The sequence below is a fragment of the Equus przewalskii genome, chromosome 15 (genome assembly GCF_037783145.1).
Source record: "Equus przewalskii isolate Varuska chromosome 15, EquPr2, whole genome shotgun sequence".
NCBI classification, from domain to species: domain Eukaryota; kingdom Metazoa; phylum Chordata; class Mammalia; order Perissodactyla; family Equidae; genus Equus; species Equus przewalskii.
The window spans coordinates 55,668,310-55,695,798 of record NC_091845.1 but is presented as its reverse complement, the minus strand read 5'-3'; the positions used below and the strand labels follow the sequence as shown (position 1 = coordinate 55,695,798).

Below are 27,489 nucleotides of genomic sequence, written 5' to 3'. Positions count from 1 at the left end.
TTCAGTTCATCTAGTAAATATGTCTTGGGCACTACTAATATACCAGTCATTGTTCTAAATACAGTAATTCAGAGGGATACAAAAAAGAAAAATATTTACTTTCATGGACTGAGATTCTACTGGATTGGGGAGACAAAAAATGTGTAATCAAACAAATAAAATAATGAATAATATCAAATAATTGTAGTGTCATAAAACAAAATAAAATATGACAGCCACAATAAAGAGTATGGCAAAATGAAAGGCTGGAGGTCAGTGACAGGAAAGCCCTCTGAGGAAAGAGCGTTTACACTGAGATGCAAATGATAAGAAGGAGCCAGCCGGGAGAGTCTCTGGGTGGGTTGGGGAAGGAAGAGAGTGACCCTGGCAGTGGGAGAAAGGGAATAGAAGATCTAGGGTGGGGCCAAATTCGGCAAATTTGGGAAACAGAAAAATGGCTAAGTTGTTAGACCACAGAGAAAAGAAAAGAGATATAACAGATAATAATATCTAGGAATGAAATATGGCTGCAGCTCAAAGAGATTGATTAAAAGTGATAATGCATTCCAGTGGCATTTAATGGCAAGATTTTTCTAGACCTGAGCACTCTATGCTTATTGATTCCTTCTTTATCTCAGTTTTAATTTTTTTTAAATCGGACTTTCTTCAACTTCTTTGTCAAAATTGCTTTTGAAAACATTAATCTGTGGCTAAAAGATAGATCTAGATTATGCTGCGTCTGGACAAGGATGTCAACCAGCAGAAGGCGGGTAATCTAAGTGAGAAGCAGTTCCCAGACTGAGTCTAAGGAAACTTTTTTTCTTACATTTTTCTTGAAACACACAGCTTCCAGGATAATTTTGTTTCTCAACTGTCGATAGTTTTATGGTGTAGCCATCAAGATGCTGGCTGCAAACAGAATTTCACGCCAAATGATTCAGCTGAAGAGACTAGAATGAAGCAGTATTTACAAGAGTGGGAAGGGTTAACTGATAAAGGGATGTTGAGATCCCCAGAGATGACCATCAGAAGGAAGCCTTTATCACCCTGAGAGCCGAAGGCAAGTGGAGGAGTGATTCCAGAGCCAGTGAGAAGAGCCTTGGAAGAGGGGCTGCCGGGAGGATCTGTAGACAGGGAGAGATGCAACTCCTGCCAGAGAGACAGTGCCAAAGCAGACAGAGAATGAGAAAGAACCAGTCAGAATTCTCTCCACTCCCACAGGCCCCCAATGGCTGAATCCAATGAAAAGCTATCAGATAAGGGAGCTGGGATGGTACAGTCCGCAGAAGCAGAAGGATGGCTTCTTTGAGACATAGAGCAGAGCAGAGAAAATATATAAGGGAGGGTAAACAGCAAAAACCAGTATACATGGGTAAATTAACTACTTTTCATTTCCTCTTGACTCAACTATTTATTAAAAAAAAAAAAAACGAAGAAGAAAAAGCAGTGCAAGGTCAATGATAACTAGCATCTGCTACTTCACTTTAGGATTGGCAATTCATCTAAGTTGGTAGGAATGATGGCAAATTGACCCCCTTTAAAGAAAACAATTGCTCAACTCTAGGCCATCTTGCTATGATGTCTTTTTTTCTGACATCACTTCTGACACCAAATATGTATGTTTTTCTAACACCAAAGACATGATTTTTTTCCACACCAGTTCTCCAGTTCTCTGACATCAACTGGGTGTCCAACAATTCAATTCAATTTTCACATTAACTACCCAGAGTTTTCACCAGACTCCAAAGGTTTAAGAACTCAGTCCCACAAGACTGTTCCCACTTCAGAGACCAGCCACAAATGGGGTGCCCAGGATACCCACACTTCTAGCAGGCCAACTACAAATTCAAGTATTCCCATGATCCCCCTCACATTTGACAATTCACTAGAACAGCCCACAGAACTCACAAAAACACTTTACTTACCTTTACTGGTATATTATAAAGGATACAACTCAGAACAGCCAAAAGAGATGCATTCGGCAAGGTATGGTGGTGGGAGGAGTGGCTCAGAGGTTCCCTGCCCTCTCTGAGTGTGCTGCCCTCCCAGAACATCAATTTGTTCACCAACCCAGAAGCTCTCCAAACCCTATTTAGTGGTTTTTATGGAGGTTTCATCACATAGGCATGATTGATTAAATTATTGGCCATTGGTGATCAAGCTTAATCTCCAGCCCCTCTCCCATCCCCAGAGGTTGGTGGATGGGGCTGAAAGCTCCAACTCTCTAATCACTAGTGACCAGCCCTATCCTGAATCTATCTAAGGGTCCCAGCTTGAATCACCTTATTAACATAAACTCAGGGTATGGTCAAAAGGGGCTCATTATGAATATCAAAAGACATTCTTATCACTCAGGAAATTCCTAGGGTTTTAGCAGTTCTGTGCCAGGAACCAGGGACAAAGATGAAATATATTTCCATTATACCATAGTTGCCATGCAGAAAACATGGATCAGACCGTCTCATTTTTCAAGAGGAATCAGAAACTCAAATGTTCATATGAACTCTCTCAATTTTTAAATGTTGACAAGCATTTCAAATTTTCCAAAAACTCTTTGCAATCCAAACAGAACATACCTGAAGGTTAGATTTGGCCCACAGTTTCCAGTTTGGAACACCTGACAGAACTCCAGAACAGTGGTTTTCAACCCTGGCTGCATACTGGAATCACCTGGGTAGCTTTGAAAAATAAGTGCCTAGACTTCATGCCAAAGCAATTAAGTCAGAATCTCCTGGGTTGGGGCCCAGACATTGGTATTTTTTAAAATAGTTTCCTGATAATTTTAATGTACAGTCGTTTTTTAAATAAACTTTTCATTTTGAAATAAATTTAGTTTTACAGAAAAGTTACAAAGATAATGCAGAGTTTCCATATACCCCACACTCAGTTTCCCCCATTGTTAACCCATTACATTATCATGGCATATTTGTCAAAATTAAGAAACTGACACTGGTATATTACAATTAACTAAATTCCAGACTTTATTTGTATTTCATGAATTTTTCCCTGGATATCTTCTTTCTGTTCCAGGACCCAATCCAGGGTACCCTTTTGCATTTAGTTGTCATGTCTCACCAGTCTGCTCTGATCTGTGATATTTTCTCAGACTTTTGTTGTTTTTCCGGAGTAGTACTAGCCAAGTATGCTGGAGAATGTCTCCAGATCTGGGTTTGTCTGATGTTTTCCTCATGATAGGATCCATATTATGTATAGGTTTTTAGAAAGAATACCACAGAGCTGAAGTGCTCTTCTGGTCGTATCATATCAGAGTATATCTCTATTTTTGAGAACAAGTGCTCTGGTTAATAGTTGCTGGATGGAATGGAGAGAGCAGGATCCCGTCAGCTTCAGAACAGATTAAAATAGAGCAGTCTAGGTAATCAGGACAGATGACATGAGGCCAGCAATGGAGCTCCATCTCTTCCAAATAGACCATCAGAATTGAGAGTCAGGACTAAGATTGTATTCCAGGGTTATCCACTAACTAGTCTTGGGGAAGCCAACCACAGTCTACTAGAGTTAGTTTCTTCATCTGTGCAATGTAGAAGTTGATAGCTGAGGCTATTTCTAGTCCTGAAATTATGTGATTCTAAAACTCTGGAGTAGGTTTTCATTAGTCAAATATTCCCTACACTTCCATTTCCTAAGAGGAATGTGTTGTAATGCTGAGCAAGGCACTACCCAAATGTCTGGGTTTTTGCAAAGAGAGATGGCAGGGAGGCCACTCTGATTCACTATTTGGCATTTATGACACTTGTGCCCTAAGAATGTCAAGCACTTGTCAGGAAGAAAACAAATTATAAAAACTAAGAAGAAGATTCACCTTATTCACTCATTTTTGTTCCTGAGACTCACTATTATTCCTTCCATTAAAATGGATTAAGAAGTAAGTGACATAATTTGTTTTTGAAATGTCAGAAGGAGCGCACATTTTAGTACTTTTAAAAAATCTTTTAATGTTGACCCTTTGCATAACTTTTACCGGAAATGAGGATGACTGGCTTGCAACTTTGGATGTTCTAAGTTACCAATAATTTGTACAAAGCCTGTGATTGCAAAACCACAAAAATTTCACAATAGTGGAAATCTCTAATTAACCATAATAAATGACAGGGTGGATTTGTTTTAAATATATGGTTAATAATGCTTATTGCTTTAAGATCATAAATGGAGAGATTCTTTATTGCGGTGAGATAGGCAGGCTGCAAATGGTTTTGCAAAATACCTTTCCACCTCTGCATGTTAAGTCTGACCCAGAACATTCTACTAATATTGGATCAGGCTCTCATTTGATGTAATTTGCTTGTGGGAATTGTATTGGCTGTGAAACTAGCTCCTCTCAGTAGCTATTGTAAAAAAAAAAAAAAAAAAAAAATTAAAAATCACAATTCTGTGGTGCGTTTCGAATGACTGAAGCCAGTTTCCTAGGCACTGCGACAAGAAAGAATGTCAAACGAAAGCTTTAACGTGTACTTATATTTAAACATCAGACCTAACAGAAAACCCTGAAGCTTTATACAGTGATTGGAGCCTTGTAAGAACCTAATTAATGTATCGTCGGGTGAATGGTTGTCCTGGCACGCGAGCTGTTCCAAGGGACACGATGGGGTTCAGGTACCGCCTAGAAAGAATAGACACAGTTGTAGTGATTCAGTGGCCCATCTGAAAGGGACATGTAAAGGCAGCTTTGTCTGGCGTGCCGCCTTTTCAGACCCACTTGATAATGCTAGTGTCAGTTTCAACTGAAGCGTGTGCCAGATTGCAGATAGCTTGAGCTGGCATTTCAAAGCGGTTAATTGTGAAACTTGAGAAGAAAATGGGCACATTCTTCCTAAGGTGGCTATTCAAATGCAGTCTCTTCCTCCCCAGAGCACCGTGGGTCTCACTTTTGTTCTGTTTCCACATAAAATGCATGAAGAACACTAAGCCTTTCCCCTTGGCAGCGCCTATATTGCTGTCTTTGCTGGGACTGCTTTGCCTTGTTAAAATGTGCCCTGTGTATTAAAATGAAATTGTCACTGCTGGGTGGTACAGCGTAACATGGTTTGACACTAAGCGCCGGCAGCTACAGAAAACAGACTTTTATTGCATTTATTCTTTCAGAGACGAGAGTCTCTAAAGGCCCACTGCAGACATTCACTTAGTTAAATCTGAATGAAGCCAAAGTGAACAATCTACGCGGCTATCTTTGTGTTCGTAGAAACAGCCCCTATCCAGCTTCATATGGCTGTGAAACAGTCTTAAGAAAAGACGATCACACTCAGAATCCAAAAGGGAGGAATTGAGGCTTTCAAATCGGAACAAAAATATTTTAATTGGGTAGGGTGGGTTAGCCACCTGATTTTCTTCTTTAGCTTCCTCTGAATTCCATAAAACAAGTTCCGTAGAATCAACAAGCAGACACACACACTAACCCCCACCTGGTTATAGTCTTCGTTTAGAATTCCATGTCATTTTAAGACAAAGAGAAAGGATTTGATTTGTAGGACTTTTGCAAACAAGTTTTAGATTCTTAACTGCCTTTTATCTAGATGAGTACCCAGAGAGAGATTCCAGGGAGGGGGCTCTGGGGCATAAACTTTTCATTCTGGAGCTCTCCTGGAATAAAAATTCCATAAAGTAACATCTGTAGTAATTAAGGGCTTACATTTCCTCTTCCATTCATGTCTCTGCTAGGAAGAAAGGTTATTTTCCCTAAGAGACAATAGATAGTAGATCCTGCGGGAAGAGAAAAAGAGCAGAATTAGAATTCTTTTGTTCCTAGAAATGGAAGTTTCCTATTCAAAAAAAAAAAAAGTTGGAAGACTTACTGTAAAAGATTCCATAGACAGAAAACTTGGAGGAGTTAGGAAAATTGTCCTTAGCTACTCCTAAATATTTGGAATAAGGAAAGATTCATCTTTCCTTTTCAAGCCAAACATCTGATTTTGGGGAATTTGTGATTAAGCAGTGAACAAAATGCTATCTTTGTTTTTATTGTTATTTATTAAAATTGCATGTTATTAACCTTAGAGAGTGTTTTTCATTTAACTTGGTGAAAATGATTCATTTTTCCGATGTTCTTCAAAATAACAATTTTGTGGATCCGTTGGACCATCTGATAAGTCAATGCTAACCTATTGGTATCCTGCGCTCAAATTCGTCAAATTAGTTCCCTGCACTTTCTTGTCATAGCAGGACCACCTGCATAATATGTGGACCTGGAGAAAGATAAAAGTGCAGGACCTGTTGTTAGGAAATTGTTAAGAATTTTCAGATGGCGACGGCAGAGTTTTAAACCGAGTGCATGCTTGTTCTAAGTGCATAGCTCTGTGGTTCTGCACACGTCTCACACCCTGGAAGTCAGTCCTTCATGGTAGGTAGAGGTTTGCCATGTGTATCAATACAGAACAATGTGCATCTATCCCATGCTTCATAGGAATGTGCATCAGAAAAGAAATTCTTAAAAATTCAAGAGAAAAATTAATTACAGCTCCTCAAATGGAACGCACTCCTGCTACCATCTTCAAATTCCTTAACGTGATAATTCAGATGCCTTTGTCTGCATTTCTTAGCTTATCTCCAAGAGTTTCCCCATGTGACCCTTCTACTTCAGTCACAGCGATCTGCTCACTTCACGGCATCTAAAAGGATGCCGGCTCTCACCTGCCCAGCTTGGCCCCCTACACTAAGTAATCTCTAAGGGCGGTCTGTCTGGCCTTCTGTGCCCCCTTCTCAGTGTTTCCTTGGCTTCTGGAATTCCTTTCACATTTGAATTCTTATAGTTGTAATAAATGTAAAACTTTGGCATTTGTTTACATACATATTTTTTCCTTGTTTCCTCTGCATGTAATATGGTTATGTAATATGATTTTGAAAATACACATAAAATTTAGACGTGGAAAAATTTTACAACTTGGGTCAAAGCACTCCATTCCAAGAAAGCTCACACTAGTAACACAGCAGAAAATCCAGAATTATACTTTGCCTTTTAGACAAATTTCACACATTTCATACACATTCTTTCACATGTATGTGTGCTGTTTCTTAAATGTACTTTTGCCTCTAGTATATTGTTTGTGAAACTTAATATCTTTTAATCAGAATCAACCCTTTAATTTTTATCTTCCCCATCCAATTTTATAAAATAATAAAGGCCAGATATAGTTAATTATTTAGAAAATGTTGCCAAGACTGTTCTACTTAGGATACGGCAACACTGCCAATATTGACATTATGATGTATGGCTCAGAATGTTCGGTCATTAGCTTGTATGTGAAATGCCAAAATTTGGCACAAGAAATCCAGTTTAGGAATATTGATACTTAATATGAAAAATAGAGGATGCCCAAAATTCAAAATTAAGAAAGTTCAGAACCTGAGGGTTGTGTATTTGTCTTCTCCTCTCACATTTGGGACCCCAAATAATTCCCTTTTGCGTTGTTCACCCAGTGGGTTTTCAATAAAAGTGTCATGGTGCTGATGACAACACTGCTGTATTAATCATTCCTTTAGGCTGCAAGCGGTTGAAATCAAGCACATCTACTCTCCTTGTTTTGTGGAGTCCCTCAGCAATATAACTTAGTGGTTACAGTATGGTTTTGGTGGCAGACAGGCCTAAGTGAAAAATCCCAGCTCTGCCACTTATTGGCGAGGTGGTTCATCTCTCCAAGTCTTGGCGCCCTCCTTGATAAGAAAAGCAGTAACAAGACCTACCTTTCAGGTTTGCTAATTCAGACATTCAACATATATTTATCGAGCTCTTTCAACTGCCAAACATTGCTGTCTGGATTAAGTAAGATAATTCCTATTTATTACCTCTGGGTGAGGACTCAGCACAGAGCCATCCACACAGGCAGCTTTCTACAGTAAGTAATGCCCTCAACAAGGATGAGTTTGTGATGTTCTATCAGACTGGTCATGGTGGTCATGGCAACAGTTGACAAGTCTAGTAAAATTCTCAAATCAAACTTTTCCATGGCTTTCCTGTTTTCCTTTTCCGTTTTATTTTTTTTCTGTGAATATGCGCAACTTCATGAAAGTATATGATCTCTGTTTGCTTCTTTTTCTAGAATGGAGTCTACTGAAAAATGTGAAGTGGTAATTCAGCATTTTAATGGAAAATATCTGAAAACCCCACCAGGCATCCCAGGTAAGAAATACCATTAAGTAATCATTCAATAATGTCTGGACTTATTGCTATTATTAGAGTGACTACATGGTAAGGCTTTTGGTTGATCACTGGGAGGGAAAAAAATTACATTTATAAATGTGTGTATTTTTAATACTATGTAGCAACTCATCTTTCTCAAAACTACTGAATGCTTCTTGGTGATTCTTCTTTGGCCTTTTTTTGAATCTCTGTTGCTAATTCCCTAAAATGAATTAGAAGAAAAACACGACAAGGAACAGTTATAAATGCACGTTCAGTGAAAGAATTTTGTGACTCATCATTAATATTGGTATCTTGATTGATATCTAATTTATAGAAAATCTAAACAGTGATACTCATAGTGGAGTCCACAGATTGATGTCAGTTTCCAAACATTTCTTACCAGTCCATGACAAGAAGAGTATAGAAAGTGAGAGTAAGCATTTAGAAACTTTTATAGCAATTTGACATTGTCATTAAATCTGTGTGCATTTCATATTTTACAAAAATATCAGTTACTGACGTATTGAAATTTTTTTTAAAACTTTCCATTCATCAGAGATAGTTTGAGATGCACCAATCAAGACTGTCCCAGGGCTTTTCACATTTTCCAAGGCGAAATTATTAAGATTTTATACACATCATAAGGTGATATAACTTTATGCTATTAAGAATTATATTCAATATTAAAGAACTGGATATATCACGTGTCAGGGCTTAAGCTAGAAATACCTCAACTTGATACTAATCTGGTAGTAGTATATATGGAAAATACTTAGATTAGATTGGTAAATTTAAAAATATATCTTACTCATGCGTAAAACTATTAAAGATTGAATGAAGTGCTAAAAAGGAAGAACTACAATAAGTAGATAAGGAACTATGTGACTAATGCATGCTGGTTTACTTGTTACTCTTTTGTTTTCGGTGATTGTCAGGGGAGAAATGTGACTCCTTCAGTCTTAGGCTATTTTCCCTTTGATCTTTATAAGCTGGGTTTTTGTGGTGTTTGCTATGTGATACGTCGACTGCTTAAAACCCACGGTTAGAGAGCTCAGCAGTTGAGCATTTCTGTGCCCTAAAATATGCTGAAGTTATATAAAAGAGGAAGTCTGAACAAAAAGAGAAATATTTTTGTGGAGGGCTCAGGGTCCTTTGATGACTTGGTTGGTTTGGGGAAGATGTCAGGAAAGGAGAAAGGCCCTTTAGACTGACGCTTGAATGATCTAGAAAATCCAAAGTAGCGTCTCTGGTTAGTCAGAGCTAACACACAGTGAAGCTGTGCCTCGATTTGGTTAGCTTCCACGCGTAATGTTCCCTTGAGAACTGACTGCTTTTTGATCCAATTGGAGACATATGGTGTTGTTAAGAAAAGAGTTAACAGTTTTCATCTCAGCATGTAAGCTGCCCTTGCATTTTAAGAGAAACACAAATTTTTTTCTTTTAGCATAAAAGACACTTTAAGAAACTTTGCTCAGACCCATCATTGAATAAAAAAGTTGCGTTTTTTTAGATGATTTTCCCCTTATTTATCCCATTTTATCCACAGATGCCTATCTATATAGAAGGCAAACTAGATGTGAGTTAATATAATTATATAAAAAATTCAAGAATGAGCAAATTATGTAGAAATTATTGTTGATTCAAGTTTTAATACAAGTCTCAGTTTTCTGGGTTTCTTCCTCTTCAGAAAAAGACATTGAAATCCTTCTTGATTTGATTGACTAGAAACTGTTTTATTTGGTTTTCCCTATAAAACATACAGCTGACTAATACAATTTAATGGTAAAGACAAAGAAAGTTACTACAAATCTCCAAATGTCTGGGCATTCTTCCTGAATACGCAGGCTGTGATATCAACCTATCTAATATCATAGCTACACCCAATGGAAACATTGTGAATAGCAAGAACTTGGTTATGAGTTTCTCACTCACTTTTATCTCATGGGAATCTGAGAGGCAGAAAAAATTATGCTCAGTTATAAAACTCTTAAGAGATATAACTTTATGCTTCTGAGATTTGCACTTAACATAATAGAATAAATATACGATATTGATCATCATCAGTACTTGAATTTGCTTATTTATGCATTAGAAGCCAAGTAGAGTTTAATAAAGCCTTCAAATGCTAACAGAAAATATCTAATCTTTGATGTTTAAGTCTGATATGGACTAAAAGAGGCCATAAAGCAAGATGTGGGTATTTTGGAAGGTACAGTAATAAAATACCCTAATTGGGTACTATTACTAAGTCAAGACAGGTATAACAAAATTTGGGTGTATGCTGTTTGCCTTCATGCATCCTCATTGCTTATTTGTAGTAGATGATTGAAATCTTACTTTCAGAAACTCATATCTTAATCCAATTTCGTATTCCATCTTGAAGACTATGAGTGGGATGTCACTCTGAGCCAGATATCAGATTGGAAACAATTTCTTTGATATTTTCAAAAGAAATGTCTGATTTCCTAACTTTTTTAATAGTAATATATCTTCAAAGAGACTGTTCATGCTTGTGGGTATACTAATTAAAACCAGCTATAATTGATTTGACCCACCTGCAACTAAAATAGAATTCAAAAAATTGAAAATTTTCAGTGTTCCACGTTATCAAGATTTGGCATCTTTGAATTCAAAAGTTTGTCGTTTTATAGAACTCACATTGATGGTTTCAGTGTAATGCTTTAAGGTCGTATGACTGAAGGACCTACAATGATCCAATAATGGCCTGAGATTCTCAAGCGCTAAGAAAGCTGTTGAAAAGATCCTGTGTTAAGTCAATCATCTTCTTCTCATGCTAGAGCCCTGCTTTTACCCTTACTCTAAGGAGGTAGAGAACAATTGGTACCAAATTTCCATTCTTTACTTCTCCATTTAGGGATATCTTGGGGAAATGTACACATGTCATTGGGCAAATATAGTGCTATTTTATTTTCTGTCACTCTTGATGATGATTCCCCTTAAGGGAGGTGCAAAGTTAATTATTTTCCTGAGATGATCCTCTAGTTTCCAAATACCTTATTGTGCCATTTCTCTAAAAGAACAGGAAAAAAAATCCACTTCCAACCAAAACTTTGACATTGCTTTGAATTCAAGTTCTAAAGACACCATAGTTAAGGATATCTGCCAGGACTTATGACATTGACCACATTTATGTTGCTGCCTCCATTTTGATCTGAGTCATTCTAGGAACAATTTACTCAATAAACAGGATTCGTGATGGTATTTAGTTTTGATTCCTGACAGATTATGTGCGTTGAAAGGAAACTTTGTAGATATCTTCTTTTGGCTCATACTTTCGCTCTCTGGGCTCCTCCTATTTGTTCATAAAATATCTAATTTTAATGAATACATCATGGATAGTTAATGTCTACTAGAGCCTCCCAGAAGTAGTTCTGTTCACTCTGGATTATAACGTTATCCCCAGATTTTGGTTACCTGGATCAATGAAGCTAAATATACATGGAAAAAATAAAATTATTGGAGTTCTGGTATATACGGTATAGGAAATTAACAAAAATTAGAGGGCTGTGTTGCCTCTAGCAGGTGGGAAGGAGAAGCCAAAGACACAATGTCAATCATTGTGCCACCCATAGAGAGAGATCATCCAGTATTTTCTCCCTCCCCTAGAGGGAAAAGAAAACACAGTGTTCCATAAATGTTGCATGTCCTACATATTGATCTTGATGTTTTCTGGACAAAATGAAGGATCATTAGTTGCTTGTCTGCCTAACCCAGACATTTCTTTGTCCCGTAATGAATTGCACAGCAATGTTGTGCAGCCCCAAAGTGTTCCATTTTCAAACCTCTGGCAAAAGCAAAGTGTAAGTTCCCAGACACTTCAGGTATCTGTAGGGCATAGACTTGAAAGGCTCACTTTCAAAGATCCCCCGGAGCAGAGTGATGCACCGTGCGGAAAAGGCTTCCACGTGTAAGGACATGTATTGATGAACGGAACACACAGGCTAGTTTGTAGAAAAATAAATCACGTTTTGCTCTCAAACTAGACTTTTTCCCATAAGCACATGTTTCTATCAGTAGAGTAGTCTTTCCAGAAGAAAATGGAATGACCCACTTTTAGTATGATTTCTTACTCTTTAGATAATTATTTCTAATCCTAATTGAACTCCAAGAAGTAGAGAAGGGTCGAGGGAAAGCTTACCACATTTGGGATCTTTTTAATTTTAATGAATCTTGTGACCAACATAAATTTGGACAAATAATTAAATGAAAAGAAATTATGTTTTTCTAATAAATCAAGTAAAACTGTATGCCTTCTTGATACTTTGACATATACGTTTACTATTGAGTGTTTATGTAAATAAAAACTGTGTAAGATTGTGGATATATATCTATACCTCATGGGAGCTCCAGAGCAAAATATCAACAACATACTTCAGTGAAATTTGTATTAAAAGACATGGTTCAAAATTCCAAATATGTAAGCAATAGACTTAGAGATTTTTATTTATCAGTGAAAAATATCACAGAACATCCCAACCGGCATTTCCTCAGTGGTACCCATCTATTCAGTCCACAAGGGAAACTATACTTCAGTAAGAGGCAACAAATAGAAAAACCTTATGATGTACAGTTTAGCAAAAACATACCTCTATAGTTATACTGAGGTGAAGCATTGCCTAACGCTGCGTTTTTCATCTTTGTGAAACTAAAACATCATTTACATAATAAACTTTGCAAACACTAAAGCCCCAAACTGGGTATCAGTTTAGATTTCTCATTAAGAGGACTTTTGCAATACTTAGAGCTACTTTCTGTGAAGTAATATTTAATGTTAGTGATGCCTTCTAGATTATTTCTGTGTACCAAACACATAATTAGTTGCTTCATGATGAAACACCGTTGGAATATTATTAATGAACTTCACAGAGCAGCCTGACAACTTCATGGTCAATAGGACCTTTGAGTCTGTAGGGATTCTATGGATGTGGACTTGATCAATCGTTTCGCAACCTTCCTATGGAGCCATACACACCTGATACTGTGAAGGTAGTCACGTTATGAATTGGTAACTGATTAGGTAGGGGAGAAAGGAGGCAGAGATGATTGCATTTCTAAATCTGGATAATGAGAAGCCAGATAGAGAAGGTACAGGGGATCATCTTCAGGAGATTAGAAATGATTGGAATGGTTTGGTGCCCTGTGCTACATCCCTCTTTCCACTGTGACTGCAGCTGCAGGTGAGATGAGCAGTCTCCGTGCACCCTGGAAGGATCCCATCTCAAGCATCAACCACTTGTCTCCACATTTCCAGCTCAGGGAAAAATCTATAAAAGCTCACTCAAACCAACATAGGTTTTCTGCAAACTCTGAGAGAGTTATCACTCCCTGGGACAACCCTCAATCAATGGCATATGGGAGTCAGTGGATAAGATTGGGCCTCTCGCTCTTTGGAAGGACAATTCTCAGTCACATTCTACAGGGTTCCTTAGAGGGTTGCCCACAGTGGTAACAAGCTCAATGAGGCACATTTTATTGGCTTTTCTTTCTTCCTTGCCTTTTTTTTTTTTCCTTTTCTATCATATCTGCTTCCTGGCATCAGCTCTCAATTAAACTACCTTGCCCTGGGCTCTGATTTGGGGGAACTAGAATTAAGGTGGGTGTTCCAGGAATTGTGATGGGGAACAATATTTTGATTGAAAACTTCTGGCCGTAGAAGAAGGTAGACCCAGCTAAAGTAGTGAAGTGAATTTCAAGGCCCAAATATATTGTTTTCATGACTTTGTTTTTTTTATAGCAGCATTTATGAATCACACATTAGGGATGATTAAGGCAAATATTAGTGGTAGTAGACAGATGGTAGTCAGGGTTTACATTTAGCAAGAAAGATATGAAAGAACTTCAGGACAAAGTGCCATCAGTGACATGGCTGACCTTAGAACAGCTGACGACGTAAAGAGGTGGATGGTTGATGAAAATGGGAAGGGAATGAGTGACTGGGAAACAGTCGCAATGCCAGCATAGAAAATTATGGTCACAGAGAAAGGAATCTGTCAGGTTTTGGTCTTGGGTAACGTAGAGGGGTGGGTGTTGATAGTGAGGTCCAGTGTGCCAATGCCTGTAGTTGGAGCACGTGAACTGGAGATGATCTTTAGCTGAGCAATTGGAGGCTTCTGATTAGAATGATGGAAGGTTTTTCAACAATACTGTAGATTTCCTCACTTAATCTCATACTTCTCTTGACTTTCTCTGAAGTTCTCATCTTCATAGGAACAGGTTAGAGAGTATGAACAGTGCTGAAGTAACTTTTTGTTTATTTATTTGATTCTGAAAACCATGTTTTTTTTTTTTTCTTTCTTGTGCTTCAATGGCTATTGCTTAGCTCAGGGTAGAGTCTCAATAAACGTTCTTTGGCATTGCTGCACAATTTCACGAATGAAATAGCCCTCGTACTTATATTTGCTTTGAGTGAACTTTCTGGGGATGTATGGGGGATTCGCAGCTCCTGTGTCATCACCAAACTTGGTGGAAAACATCAAGAGAAGTCTTTTCATAGTTTTTGGCGAGAATTCTCTACAACACATTTGTATATCTAAATATACAAAGAGAGAGAGTTCAACATTCACAAGAAAAAGAAACTAATTTTGATTGAGAAAGATTCTAGTTACCTTTCGAGAAGCCTCATTTTTCCAAGACTGCCTTTCGGCGTGTTATGCTGGCATTCTAATTGTTATTTCTTTAAAGAATTCATTCTTGGATGATGCACTGATGATTTTCTTTTCTGAACATGGCAAATGGTCTTGCCTAATTTATGTCAAAATAATGTCTAGATCTTACCTTCTTGCCACTGGATCTAGTTGAGCTCTGTTACTATGCTGCACTTTTGCCTCTTTTTTTTCTCTTCTTCACATAAAAATGTGAATATCTTGAGAATAAATAGAAAAGAGAGTTTCTTAGTTTATGCTTTTGGCCCTTTTGGCATAGTGTTGCTTCTCCCTGCCTAGAATTACCATATTGGCTTAATATTCCTATTAAAATATAACAATATAATAAAATCTATAGTGTTTAACCAATATGATATGCTCAATATGCTTTGCTGACCATATATTTTCTATAATTATGCGTAAACACTAATAAAATTTGTCTGGAGTATCAACCTGGCCCCAGAATTTGGTTTTCTTTTTTTTGAGGAAGAGTAGCCCTGAGCTGACAACTGCTGCCAATCTTCCTCTTTTTGCTGAGGAAGACTGGCCCTGAGCTAACATCTGTGCCCATCTTCCTCTGTATGTGGGATGCCTGCCACAGCATGGCTTGATAAGTGGTGCATAAGTCCACACACAGGATCCAAACGGGCGAACCCTGGGCAGCTGAAGTGGAACATGGGAATTTAACTGCTGCACCACTGGGCCAGCCCAATTTGATTTTTTTTTTTTAATGTCTTTTTCCTTCTTCTCCTCAAAGCCTCCCAGTACATAGTTGTGTATTTTAGTTGTGGGTCCTTCTAGTTGTGGCATGTGGGACGCTGCCTCAGCATGGCCTAATGACTGATGCCATGTCCGCACCCAGGATCCAAACCAGCGAAACCCTGGGCCACCAAAGTAGAGCATGCAAACTAAACCACTCAGCCGTGGGGCCAGCCCCTGATTTTTTAAAGGAGTCATAATTTCCTGGAATAGAGAAGAGGGATAAAGAGGTTTTCTATACATCTCCAGAATCACAAGCCATTCATTTATTATTTCTAAAATAATAATTCCATTCAGGTTTTCAAAACTTCTACATTGAAGATTTCACAGAAAAACTTAGAAAGCAAATTATAAAACCTTAATTTTATTTCTAAGACAATGTTGGGCTTTGCCTTCTGTCAGCATCACTAATGAGTAGTTAAACCATTTAGTGTCTGTCCGAATGAGTCCTATTAGCAAGCAAAGAGGGTTGAGTGGCTTAAGACCAATTAAGACATAAGCCATAGAAACCAAGCTCTGAATAATTAAGTGCTTAGTGCATTTCCAAATCTAGAATCTCATTAATAGGATTGATTTAAAAACACATTCTAACCAATTTTTGGATAAATGGGTAGTATCCTGAATTAAAGAATTGCCACTCTGTCCCAATAACCATCAAGAAGTCTGCCATGCACATAACTCATTATTTATGATCTAATTTTTCAGAATGAAAAGTCAACAAAATTTAAGAAAATATTTTAAGAGGAATATGAATGAAAACACTCATTAGGCAAGCTCTGAACCAGCCATCATTTGTTTATCTTATAACTGTTTCCTCTGATTTCTTACCTCTTTAAGCCTGTGAATGATGAATCAATTAGTTTACTATTATTTTAGTCATTTTTCAATACAGAAAGAGAAATCTTTCATAGGAAATTGACATTTCTATGATCTTTTTTTAGACTTCATATATTTCAAAGACACATTTGTCCCACCAGATTGTACATTTTCTAAGAAAGAACTTTCGTGTTTATTTTTCCCTTTACCCTTAAACAATTTGCCTGTAAACTCTTTGAATGCAAAGATTGCACCTTGCTATTTATTTTATGTTTCAGGATCTAACCCAATGCCTGTCACAGAAGAGGACTAGTAATTATTTGTTAAATAGGTAAATATCTACTTGTGGTAGGTAGAATAATGCTCCCCCAGCCCAAAGATCTCTCAGTTCTAATCCCCACAACCTCTGAATATGTTAGGGTACATGGCAAAGAGAAATTAAGGTTGCAATTTGAATTGTTTGCAAATAAACTGACCTTAAAGTAGGGAAACTATTCTGGATTATCTGGGTGGGTCCAGTGTAATCACAACGGTCCTTCAAGGTGGAGGAGAGAGGCAGAGGAGGAGATCAGAATGACGCAATGTGAAAAATACTTGACGCACCATTGCTGGCCTTGAAGATGGAGGAATGTGGGCAACCACTGGAAGCTAAAAAGGCAAGGAATTCAATTCTTTCCCAAAGCCTCCAGAAAGGAACTCAGCCTTCTTGACATCATGATTTTAGCCCAGTTGGATCTGTGTCGGACTTCTGACCTATAAGAGCCACAAGATAGAAAATTTGTGTCGTGTTATGCCCCTAAATTTTTTTTTTCTGCTTTTTCTCCCCAAATCCCCTAAGTACATAGTCCTATATCCTAATTGTGGGTCCTTCTAGTTGTGGCATGTGGGACGCTGCCTCAGCGTGGCCTAATGAGTGGTGCCATGTCCATGCCCATGATCCAAATGGGCGAAACCCTGGGCCACCGCAGTGGAGCCCGCAAACTTAACCGCTTGGCCATGGGGCCAGCCCCTTGTTAATTTTTTATAGCAGCAAAACAAAACTAATAAACTAGTATAAAGGTTGTTTCAAGTGAATATAATCCAAACTATTTCTTTTTTTTTTCTTACAACGGTGGCCAATCTTACTCTTTTCTTCTTCTTCTTCTCCCCACAGCCCCCCAGTACATAGTTGTATATTCTGGTTGTGCTGTGTGGGACGCTGCCTCAGCATGACCTGATGAGCAGTGCCGTGTCAGCGCCCAGGATCCGAACCAGTGAAACCTTGGGAACTTAACCACTCGGCCACAGGGCTGGCCCCCAGACTATTTCTTAATTACATTACTGAACAGCCACTGGAGAACTTTCATAGCTTCTCCTATTTTTAACTTCTTTGTATCATTTGGGGTGCTTGTATGGTATATAGGAAAAAACTATCTTGTTAATTACTTTGACTTTACAGTTTCCTTATACCTTCTCATAAGGATGTATTAGAATGGAACTCTGTTAAACATCTAAAAGATAGTCTTTGGGGATGGGTCTTTAGATTTCAGAGCACCTTATTTATGACCCAAAGAAATCAAATATTAATTCAACACATCTAGTTCCATAAACTATGCCAGGGAAAGTATACCAATTGTAAATCTAAATTTACGCAAATGTGTGTCTCTTAGGTCTAAACCTTAATACTTGCTTTCAATAAATCCTGTTATTGAAAAATCACTAGGGCTTAGAAGAGCTCATAGAGGTTATATAGCTGATATTAGCTTTAAGGTTTAGATGATTATATCTAAAGCATAGATGATGTTCCTATTCCAATTTGCTGTCCCATGAAATAAAGAGTATCCTAAAGCTTTGAATGGTTGAGTCCTATATGAAAGCTTAGTTTTGAGACACAAAGTGAAAATCCAGGGAGGTACTATGGATACTTATATGTGTGAACAAAAATATGTAAACAATACTTATTATTCAAGTGATTAAAAAAACTTTCAGTGAATTTGCAAAAATGTATTTTCAGCCAAAGGTGTATTATAAGATTAGGAGGTTATAAATATGAAAACATAATCATTTTCTCTGGAACTGATAGTGGGACTTATTTTGGACCACAAGTTTTTATCAAACAGTTTTACTAGTTGAGTCACTGAAATGTTCTGAAGCAAAACAACTCAACAATTTAAGTTGATATCTAGCTGTTTGGTATTAGCGCAGATTTTGGCACTCCCAGAGTGCTTGCCCGACTTCCATGAGCCAGCCCCTACGTCTCTCTTTCTATGTGGACTGCCCTCAGCTTGGGGGAGCTTGTTTTGCCTATGTGGAATGAGTCAGAAGTGCCTGGGAACTTAGGTCTCCGTGGTTGGGGCAGCCCTTAAACAGTGATTGACAGGTATTGGGGTATCTGTATTCTAGTTCTTTTACTCCTCGTGAGAACACCCTGAGTGTGACCTTCACTATCTACAGTCTCCCTGACTTCCCTGGAGGCAGACATACTAGACACGCTCTAAGTAAGGTAGCAGTTGTTGATAGGTAACAGGCTGCTCTGGAAAAAACATAGATAGCTTGATTGGTGATAAGACATTTGTAGTGGTAGATAGCATTTGGATCATGTGTTCTGTGAGTGAGTAGGTCACTGGTTGGTAGTAAGATTTAACTAATCATAATATGTCTTGATAAAGGTCCATTCAAAGGAAACAAAACTGTACCAATATATAAGACAATGGGGTTTTAATAGAAAAATTCTTAAAGTACAAAAGCATTGAAGTCAAATACTGAAACTAACCTATTTTTATGTGCAATCACTTTAAGATGGCACAGTGTGTTTGAGCCAAATGGTGGTCCAGAGACCTTTGGGGTCCCTGAGATTCCTCCAGTGGTCTGCAAGGTCAAAATATTTTCATAAAACTGACATATTGTTTGCCTTTTTCACTATGATTCTCTCATGAGTGTAGAGTGGAGTTTTCCAGAGGCTACGTGATGTGTGATATGGCAGCAGACTGAATGTAGAAGCAGAAATGAGAATCCAGCTGCCTTCTATTAAGCCAGAAATTGCAGAGATTTGCAAAAATATAAAACAAAGCCTCTCTTTATTTATTTTGGTTTGGAAAATACTTTTTATAAAAATATATTACTTATCATGGAATGGGTTCATTATTGCTATTTTAAAATAAATTAAGGAAACATCTAAAAATTTCAGTTTTATTTCCTAAAATGGTCAATATCAATAGATATAACCTATGTAAAGAAAAGCTCTCTAGGGTCTTCAGTAATTTTTAAGAGTGTAAAGAGGTCCTAAGAAAAATAAAAAACAACAACTTTGAATATTCTTGTTACAGAGTAAAATTCAAGATTCAAACCCATTTATCTTCTCACAATTAGAAAAAAGTAAGGAAGATACCAGGATAAAGATGAAGTTTAAAATATCCTTTCAGGCCAGCCTGGTGGTGCAGTGGTTATGTTCACACATTCTGCTTCGGTGGCCCGGAGTTGCCGGTTCAGATCCTGGGTGCGGACATGGCACCACTAAGCAAGCCATGCTGTGGTAGGCGTCCCACATATAAAGTAGAGGAAGATGGGCACGGATGTTAGCTCAGGGCCAGTCTTCCTCAACAAAAAGAGGAGGATTGGCAGCAGATGTTAGCTCGGGGCTAATCTTCTTAAAAAAAAAAAAAATCCTCTCATCTTTCTGATCTCATTTTGAAAACCTAGTTGTATTCTAGAAAGCTATTTTAAGTAGAGGCATTAAGAAATAAATTTCTATTAAATGAATTACACTACTATTTTTTGGGAAACAAGCATGCAGATACCTTAATCTATAGTGCACGTATTGTTTTGTTTTCTCAAATGCAGAGGCAATGCTTATTCTTCTGAACATTTGCATTATTATTTTATTAGCAAATAGTATATTGTTGGACAGAGTAGGAGAATGTTTTATTGAAACAATGTGTATACACAGCATTGGTGAGATGCCGGGATGGTGGGAATGGAACGGTGTAAGTTGTGAGTGGCATGTGAGTCTACCAGAATTTAGGGAGAGTCTAATATCTAAGAACTAGAAGGCTAACCATATATGTGACGTGGGAATTATGTTATCATAATAAGAGCCATTCTGTGTCGTTTCTTTTGGTCACTGCTAATTTCGTGTAGTGCTCATCTTACACCTGGCCTGCACCATCGAGTTCTATTCACCATGCGGGATGCATCTTATACAGGCTTCCAGGTTTGCTGGTTGTAGTAAATAATAATGTTAATATAATAATTATTATAATATTATAAATATAATTATCATATACTTATATATAATTTAATGTTATAAATATAATAATATTAGTATATTAGTCTTATATTATAAACTAACATGTAAGTAATTAAACATTGTATACTATTAGCGTTCACATGAAATCTTTCTTTTTTCATTTTCAGAAATAGTAAAATCTCCTATCATGGAGTCTGAAAATCATGATTTCTTTAATCTTGTTGCCTCTTAACCTAACATGAAAGATCTCTAAGGAAAGTAGTTGTCTAGTCATCCTTAGTAACTGGTTATAATTTTAAGCCAATGAATCCATGTAATAGATGAAAGAATTTAAGATAAAATTTCTCCTATGATTTATTTTGAAAAGACACGATTTAATATGTGTTTACATTCTTTGACAGCCCCTTCATTTCTCTCATCCCAAGGACAAGTGTTTTGCATCTTTGCTGCATCTATATGATGTTAAAGAAGAGAGCAACATCCACCTGGTTTATGATACGCTTTCTATGGGAGGCTCATGGCTGGGATACTTTTTTTCCTCTGTGAGTTTAATAGGTGGGAGGACACATATTATGGAGAAAACCGTCTCCTCCTTTGGAGGCAGATGGATCTTGGCTTGAGTTTTGGCTCTGTCTCTTTTTTAACTTTTGAACCTAGGCAAGTTATTTAGCCTCTTGCCATGTTCTTGATGGAACCTAATGTTTCTTTTAGATGTTTATAGTATCTCCTTTACAAAAGTGTTGCTAGAATTAACTAAGAGATTTTGTACAGCTTCACAAAAGTTCTCACAGGAAATGGTAGACATTACCATTATTAGTAGCAGCTGTTAGCATCATGAGAATCATTTCAACAACATCTACCCTTTAGGCTGGAAATGTAATTTAAATATATAAATATAATTTAACTGTTGAGGTCTATGAACTACAGTCATGGATGGGCATTATCTGTTAGATGGAGTATATAAGGTGTACCTTGCTTAAAACTAAGTTAAGACCACCCTTCAATTTTAAACATTTTGCACACGGTTGCCATATCTCATTCTAGAATGGTATCCAATTGATTAAAATTGTCCAGATTGGAGCTCAATAGTTTTCTGGAATGATTGGAAAGAGTATAGCATCGGATAAATATTTACCTGAAATTTGCTCTGGTGACTCCTAGATTCATAAATACGTGTCACATTTCTGATAGGACCAAGATGGCCATGTTAATACAGAGGATCGTTATTTTAAGTAAAACAACTACAAAAGCATGTACGATCTCAAACTTCTTGTAATGCTTTCTCAGCATATCTTTGTACCTCCAGTTCACAGGGCCTAGAATCCCATTCTTCTACCCTCATTTCTCAAAGAAATTCTGCTCAAAATAAATACATTTTTCATGCAGATTTTCCTGATTTTCAACTCCCCTGCTCTTAACTCTACTGCATCACATTGAATTGTTTTCTCCTATATTGGGTGTCCATCTGTGATATGTAGCCTCGTGTGGCAATTGCTGTATACTTACCTTATCCCACTGGATGCTAGAATTATGCCTTTTTTAGCCTCATGTCTCCTCCAGTGCCTAGCATTTGTATGTAAGAAATGCTTGATATGCACACAGAATTGAATTTTAAAAAGTTGAACACATTATTCCAGTGTGATTTCTTAAAACTGTCTTAATATTCTCTTGAAGTAATGCATTCAATTAGTAAATGCTTATAAAGTGAATGCAAAAACCATCAATTGTGATGATTCCATATAGAAATATTTTGCATAATATGTTCCTCTTTGTAAGTTTTAAAATATTTAAATCTCAAAAGCTTTCTTTGGGATAGAAGACAATGTTCAAAAGCACAAGAATCGTTTTCTTTCTTTAAATTATCTTTCCATTCTACCTTCTATTTTCCATTGCTCCTGTCTCCAGCTTAGAAAAAAAAAAGAAAAATTAATGGCCTATGGAAATTAAAAGAAGCAAAAAGAATGTAAAATAATTTGTTGGAACACCAAACATCCTGTTGGTTGTTAGCATTAACTCTACAACTAGCAATTAGACATATTTTTTTTTCTAATTAAAATCCTTTGAGAACACAGCTCTAGTCTTTTCAAAGGTTTCTCTTGTCCTAAAGCTTCCTGCAGGTTCTGTCCTCATAGTGCATGGGGGCTGTCGTGCCTTGTGCCATCAGTGGAATGGATTCATTAACCTTTGCATTGATTTCAACTGTTGTTTGAATAAATATTTATACCCTTTTTCCCTGATGACTTAAAGAAGTCCTTTATCAATAGCACCAAGAGCTTCTCTCCTTGACCTTTGTCACCTGTTCATTCAGAAAATTTTTGTCAAGCTGTTTTGTTTACATTGTTAATCTCTTGCTGGTTGGTCAGGTTTGGCACAGAAACATATTTGTCCTGAATTCAGTAGAATTACTTTACACTCTTTTGGCTTCTGCAGAGAAGATAATTTCTGTCTTTGGTTTCCTGTTTTACATTCAGGCTTTAGCATTTCCATTTTCTTCATATTTGTCATTCTGGGTTTTTTTTCTGTGTGTAGAGTATTTCTCTTATTACTCTTTCAATGTGACTACTTCAATTTCACCTTTTCACATCAGTATCTCCTAAAAGCTATAGGTAGAGGAGGTGTTAGCTAAGCTATGGTGGTACAAATTTTGCAATATATGTGTGTATCAAATCAGCATGTTGTGCAGCTTAAACTTACTCAATGTTATATGTCAATTATATCTCAATAAAGCTTGGGGCGAGGGAGATAGAATTAGAGCCAGGAAATGTTTCCGTTTTACTGTCCCCACATTCTATCAATAAACACTTTTTTTTGTGGGAAGAAAAGGGGGAGTTTCTGTATGCCAAACATTGTGCTTAGTGTTTTATGGGTTATTCTATTTCGTTCACAAAGCGCCCTCAGGAAAAAGGCACTGTTCCGTTTTGCAGATGAGGAGGCTGAGACTGACAAAATTTATGTAAATTGCTCAGACTCAGACATAGTAAGTGGGCTGATTGATCCCAGGAATTAGTTTTACCACTTACTAGATGTGTGACCTTGGGCAAATTACTTAACCTCACTGTGCCTTAATTTCCTCATTAGCAAAATGGAGATAATTATAGTTCCTTCTGTATTAGTGTTGTGAGGGTGGCTGTGGATTGAATAAGTTACACAATATAATAATGTAAATATAGTATATTTATGTTGGAATGTTCCCGCTAAATGCTAAGTGCTGTTAAATAGCACTTAGTTACACTATGTCAAAATGTCTTTTCTTGGATGCAGAGGGGAAATACTATAGGAGAAGAAATCAGCAAGAAATCCGGTAACTCTTCCCCCATGCATGTTTTCCTCCATCCCTAAGCTTGGAAGACAAAGTTTCTTCCTTATTTGTTAAATAGAATGAGTAGTAATATTTTGTATTGGGTTAAATGTTTCATTCCTTTGGTCCATTCAAAGCCTTCCTCTTTGAGATTTAGTTACATACTTCAATACTCATTTTAGTTTTCAGAAGAGTGGAAATATTTGGCCATCACTTTCAGCAAACCATGCACCTGGCTTTTATACTAGTGTTTAATAAGTGGTTCTTTTGTTATAAAGGAAAAGTAGCCTGTTTATAGAAACTTCCTTTAGAGAAACAATCCTTCTTCAAGAACTTATCTGTAGAATGATTTTCTTTGCTGTCTTTGTTTTGAGTTATGTATAAAGTTTGAGAGCTGAGTCTAGAAGAAAAGGCACATTACTAAAAAGCTTCAATTAGAAGAATTACAGACTCATTTTTCTTCTTCTGTGTGGTATCCTTCCATTGGATGGACCAAAGAAGCTATGGAAATAATGTGAGACCTGATAATGCCTTTTGTTTTTTTGCATTCCTGAGATACCGGAGAGAAAAACGTCTTGCTATCAGTACTGTCTTTTAAGCTGAAAAGTACCACTTAGAAAACCAATTACCACAGAGAGCTAATTCAAAGAACTGAATAGAGTCTCTTCTGTGGTTACAAAGGGGCTACAAACCTCAAAGTCATAAAGGAAAGTAGTATCTACTGGGGTGAAAACAATTCCTGCAATCCTAGATTAAGACCAAAACAATCGAATCTAAATGACATGGTAGAAAATCCATACAGTTCAATGATTGAAGACAAAGATTGTATGCTTTAGAGCCTGGTTTATCTTATGGTAATTCAATGTTCTTTACACTAGTAGATAGTTTGAGTATTTTTCTTCATTCGTTCAACATCTTTAATTTGAGTATAGAGTAGACATAGGAATACATTTTCAGAGTGAGGCATAAACACAGTGGACGAAGCATAATAAAGGGGCCAGAGAATGGGGGTAAAAAGAGGAAGTGATCAACTCCACCTGGAAGTGAGAGATCAAGAAATATTCTTGAGCCTCACTCGTTTTTACTGAGATTAAAAGACAAGGATGGAAGATCCTTGCTAAGCAGAAGTAAGCTGCTTGATACTATAAAAATTCCAACCAATATGCTTGAGTTTAAATTGATGAGAGCCAATTTGTGCTGGTGAGAACCAGGTAAAGAGGACTAGATCAGATCCTGATGACCCCTTTGGATTGAATAGAACTACATGGAGCTGGTTTGATTGGGTTGGGTTTGATTTTAAACTACTCAGGTTAAGTTCTATCCAGTTAGATTTTTTTAAAAAATGGATTGGATTTAATCTTATTGTTTTAACTAAGTACTGTCTGTGTTAAAAGATATTAAGCATTTGTCTATCACATTTCTCATGTGTTTTTTTTCCAGTTTAATGTTTTACTTTCATTTGTTGAAATAATAGTTTAATCTTTATGTGAAATAAAGTAATCTTTTCCATTGTATCTTTAAAAAAAACTTTTTAAGTGTAAAAGATTTCATTCACATTCACTTCTGTATCTTCTGTTTTTCTCTGTATTTAACTCCTTAGTGTATTTGGTATCAAATAAGTATCTAAATTGACTGTTTAGCCAAGTATCTCAGCAGCACTTAGAAATTAATCCATTTCTTTGACACTCCTTGATATCGCCTTTCCCTATCCTAGTTTAATTACCTGTGATATGTATGCTTTCTTTGCACAAGAGTCACACCGGTACATGTATCCAATCATTATAATATATTTTCTCTCACAGAATTAGTCCCTGCTTTAGATCTTACTTTCAAGTTTTTATTTTTTGTTTTTAGCTATTCTTGCTTTTTCCGTTTTCCAGAACTACTTTAGAATCATGTTGTCACCCTTTCTCCAAAATGTAGATGATATGTTATTAAGGCACTGTATGAAGATGCAGAATAGTTCCTCAGAACTCCCTTATGCTGCCCCTTTGTGGTCAGACCCTCCCTTCACCCTTCAGCATTAGAAACCGTGACTTTGTTTTCCATCTCTGTAGTTTTGCCTTTTGCAGAATGTTATATACATGGAATCATACAGCGTGTAATCTTCTGAATCTGCCTTCTTCTACTTATCATAAGGTATTTAAAATTCATGCATGTTGTTGACTGTGTCGTTAGTTCATTTCTTTTTATTGCTGAGTAGTATTTCATTGAATTGTTCTACCTCATTTGCCTATTCCCCAGTTGAAGGGCATTTGGATTGATGTCAGTGTTTGGAAAGTACCCATTTTTAATGCCAAATCACTGTCTTTTTAAAATTTTGGTGCTATTAATTGGGAGTGGATCTTGATTTTTATCTAATACTTTAGGTAATCATAGGTAATAATTATCTAATCTTTAACTTACTTGCTGTCTCTTATGTAACTAAATGTTAAAATATTAAGCCATTTATTTTTCTGAGAAATTTAAAACTTGATTATGATGGATTCTTCTAATGTTCATTTGGTTTATTTTATATTTTGAATTGGTAATGTGTATAAATAGTTACAAAATTCAAATGCTTCGCAGTGAAAAGTAAGTTTCTCTTCCCTTTTCTGTGGTACAGACACTCTAGGTTCCTCCCTAGAAGAACTAGTGTCAACACTTCTTGCATTTCCAGAGACCATTCCTGAATCCCAAATGTACATTTATGTTTTCATTCCAATGGTGGCAAGTACACACTCTCCTCTAAAGCTTGAGGTTTTTAGCAGTGTACCTTGGAGCTCATTCTTAGCATTACAAAGAAACCTGTCTCATTTCTTTTGTGGGTTGTATAGTGTTCCACTGTATAGATGTGCAATACTTTTTATTAAAAATTTCAAAGTTCCTTACTTGAGGATATCTAGGTTATTTACAATCCTTTTCTATTACAAATAGCACAAAAGTGAAAACTGATATTTGTACCTTTTTCCACATAGATGCAAGAATATCTACAGGAAAAAATTTGTAAAGTGGACTTGCTAGGTAAAATAATACATGCTTGCTTATTTAATTTTGGCAAATTTTGCAAAATTGCTCCTCCTATTGCTTATGCTCAGTCACTGTCACACCCACCAGTATGTCTCCTCTCCTGGCTCCTTGACCGATACAACTGAAACGAATCTTTTCCCGCACTGATATAATACGTGAAAATTTACCATATTTTAATCATAATAGTAATAATAGAAATGTGAACGAAGGTTGAGCATCTTTTCATGTGTTTAGAGCTTTGATAGTTCCTCCTTTTGAACTTTCTGTTTATATGGATTGTCCATTTTTCAACTGGACTGGCAGCCTTTTTCTTATTAATTTATAGATACTTTATTACATTAAGGAAAGTTGTTGTTTGTCCGTCACTTATGTTTTGCCTTCATTCATGGGTTTTTTGGGTTTTTTTTTGCTGTTTCAGATTTTTAAAAAGAATATTCATAATTTTTATGGTAATGACCACTCTGAAAATATTAAAGTCATTAATTTTTCTCTACTAATTTTACCATTTCATTTTTTAAAATCTAATCTTGAAATCACCTAAAATTTATTTCAGCTTAAGTTGTAAGATGGAGAAACCAGCTTTATTTTTCTTTATTTCCTGATAGTC

The 27,489-nt window shown here is 36.7% G+C and overlaps 1 protein-coding gene and 1 long non-coding RNA gene across 11 annotated transcripts in view; one reads left to right on the top strand and one right to left on the bottom strand.

The window, feature by feature from the left end:
• The window catches only part of RBMS3 (RNA binding motif single stranded interacting protein 3), a 1,256,175-nt gene that overhangs the window by 1,025,023 nt on the left and 203,663 nt on the right, over nucleotides 1–27,489 (top strand). For all 10 annotated transcript variants that reach the window (XM_070575925.1, XM_070575921.1, XM_070575924.1 and 7 more), the window contains one exon: nucleotides 8,031–8,110. In XM_070575925.1, the coding sequence (XP_070432026.1) occupies nucleotides 8,031–8,110 (80 nt within the window). The remainder of the gene's footprint in view (nucleotides 1–8,030; nucleotides 8,111–27,489) is intronic.
• On the bottom strand, nucleotides 2,937–7,869 carry LOC139075990 (uncharacterized). The gene is made up of 2 exons (XR_011527129.1): nucleotides 7,777–7,869; nucleotides 2,937–5,697 (listed from the first exon to the last, which is right to left on the bottom strand). It is a non-coding gene; the product is annotated as an uncharacterized lncRNA (long non-coding RNA).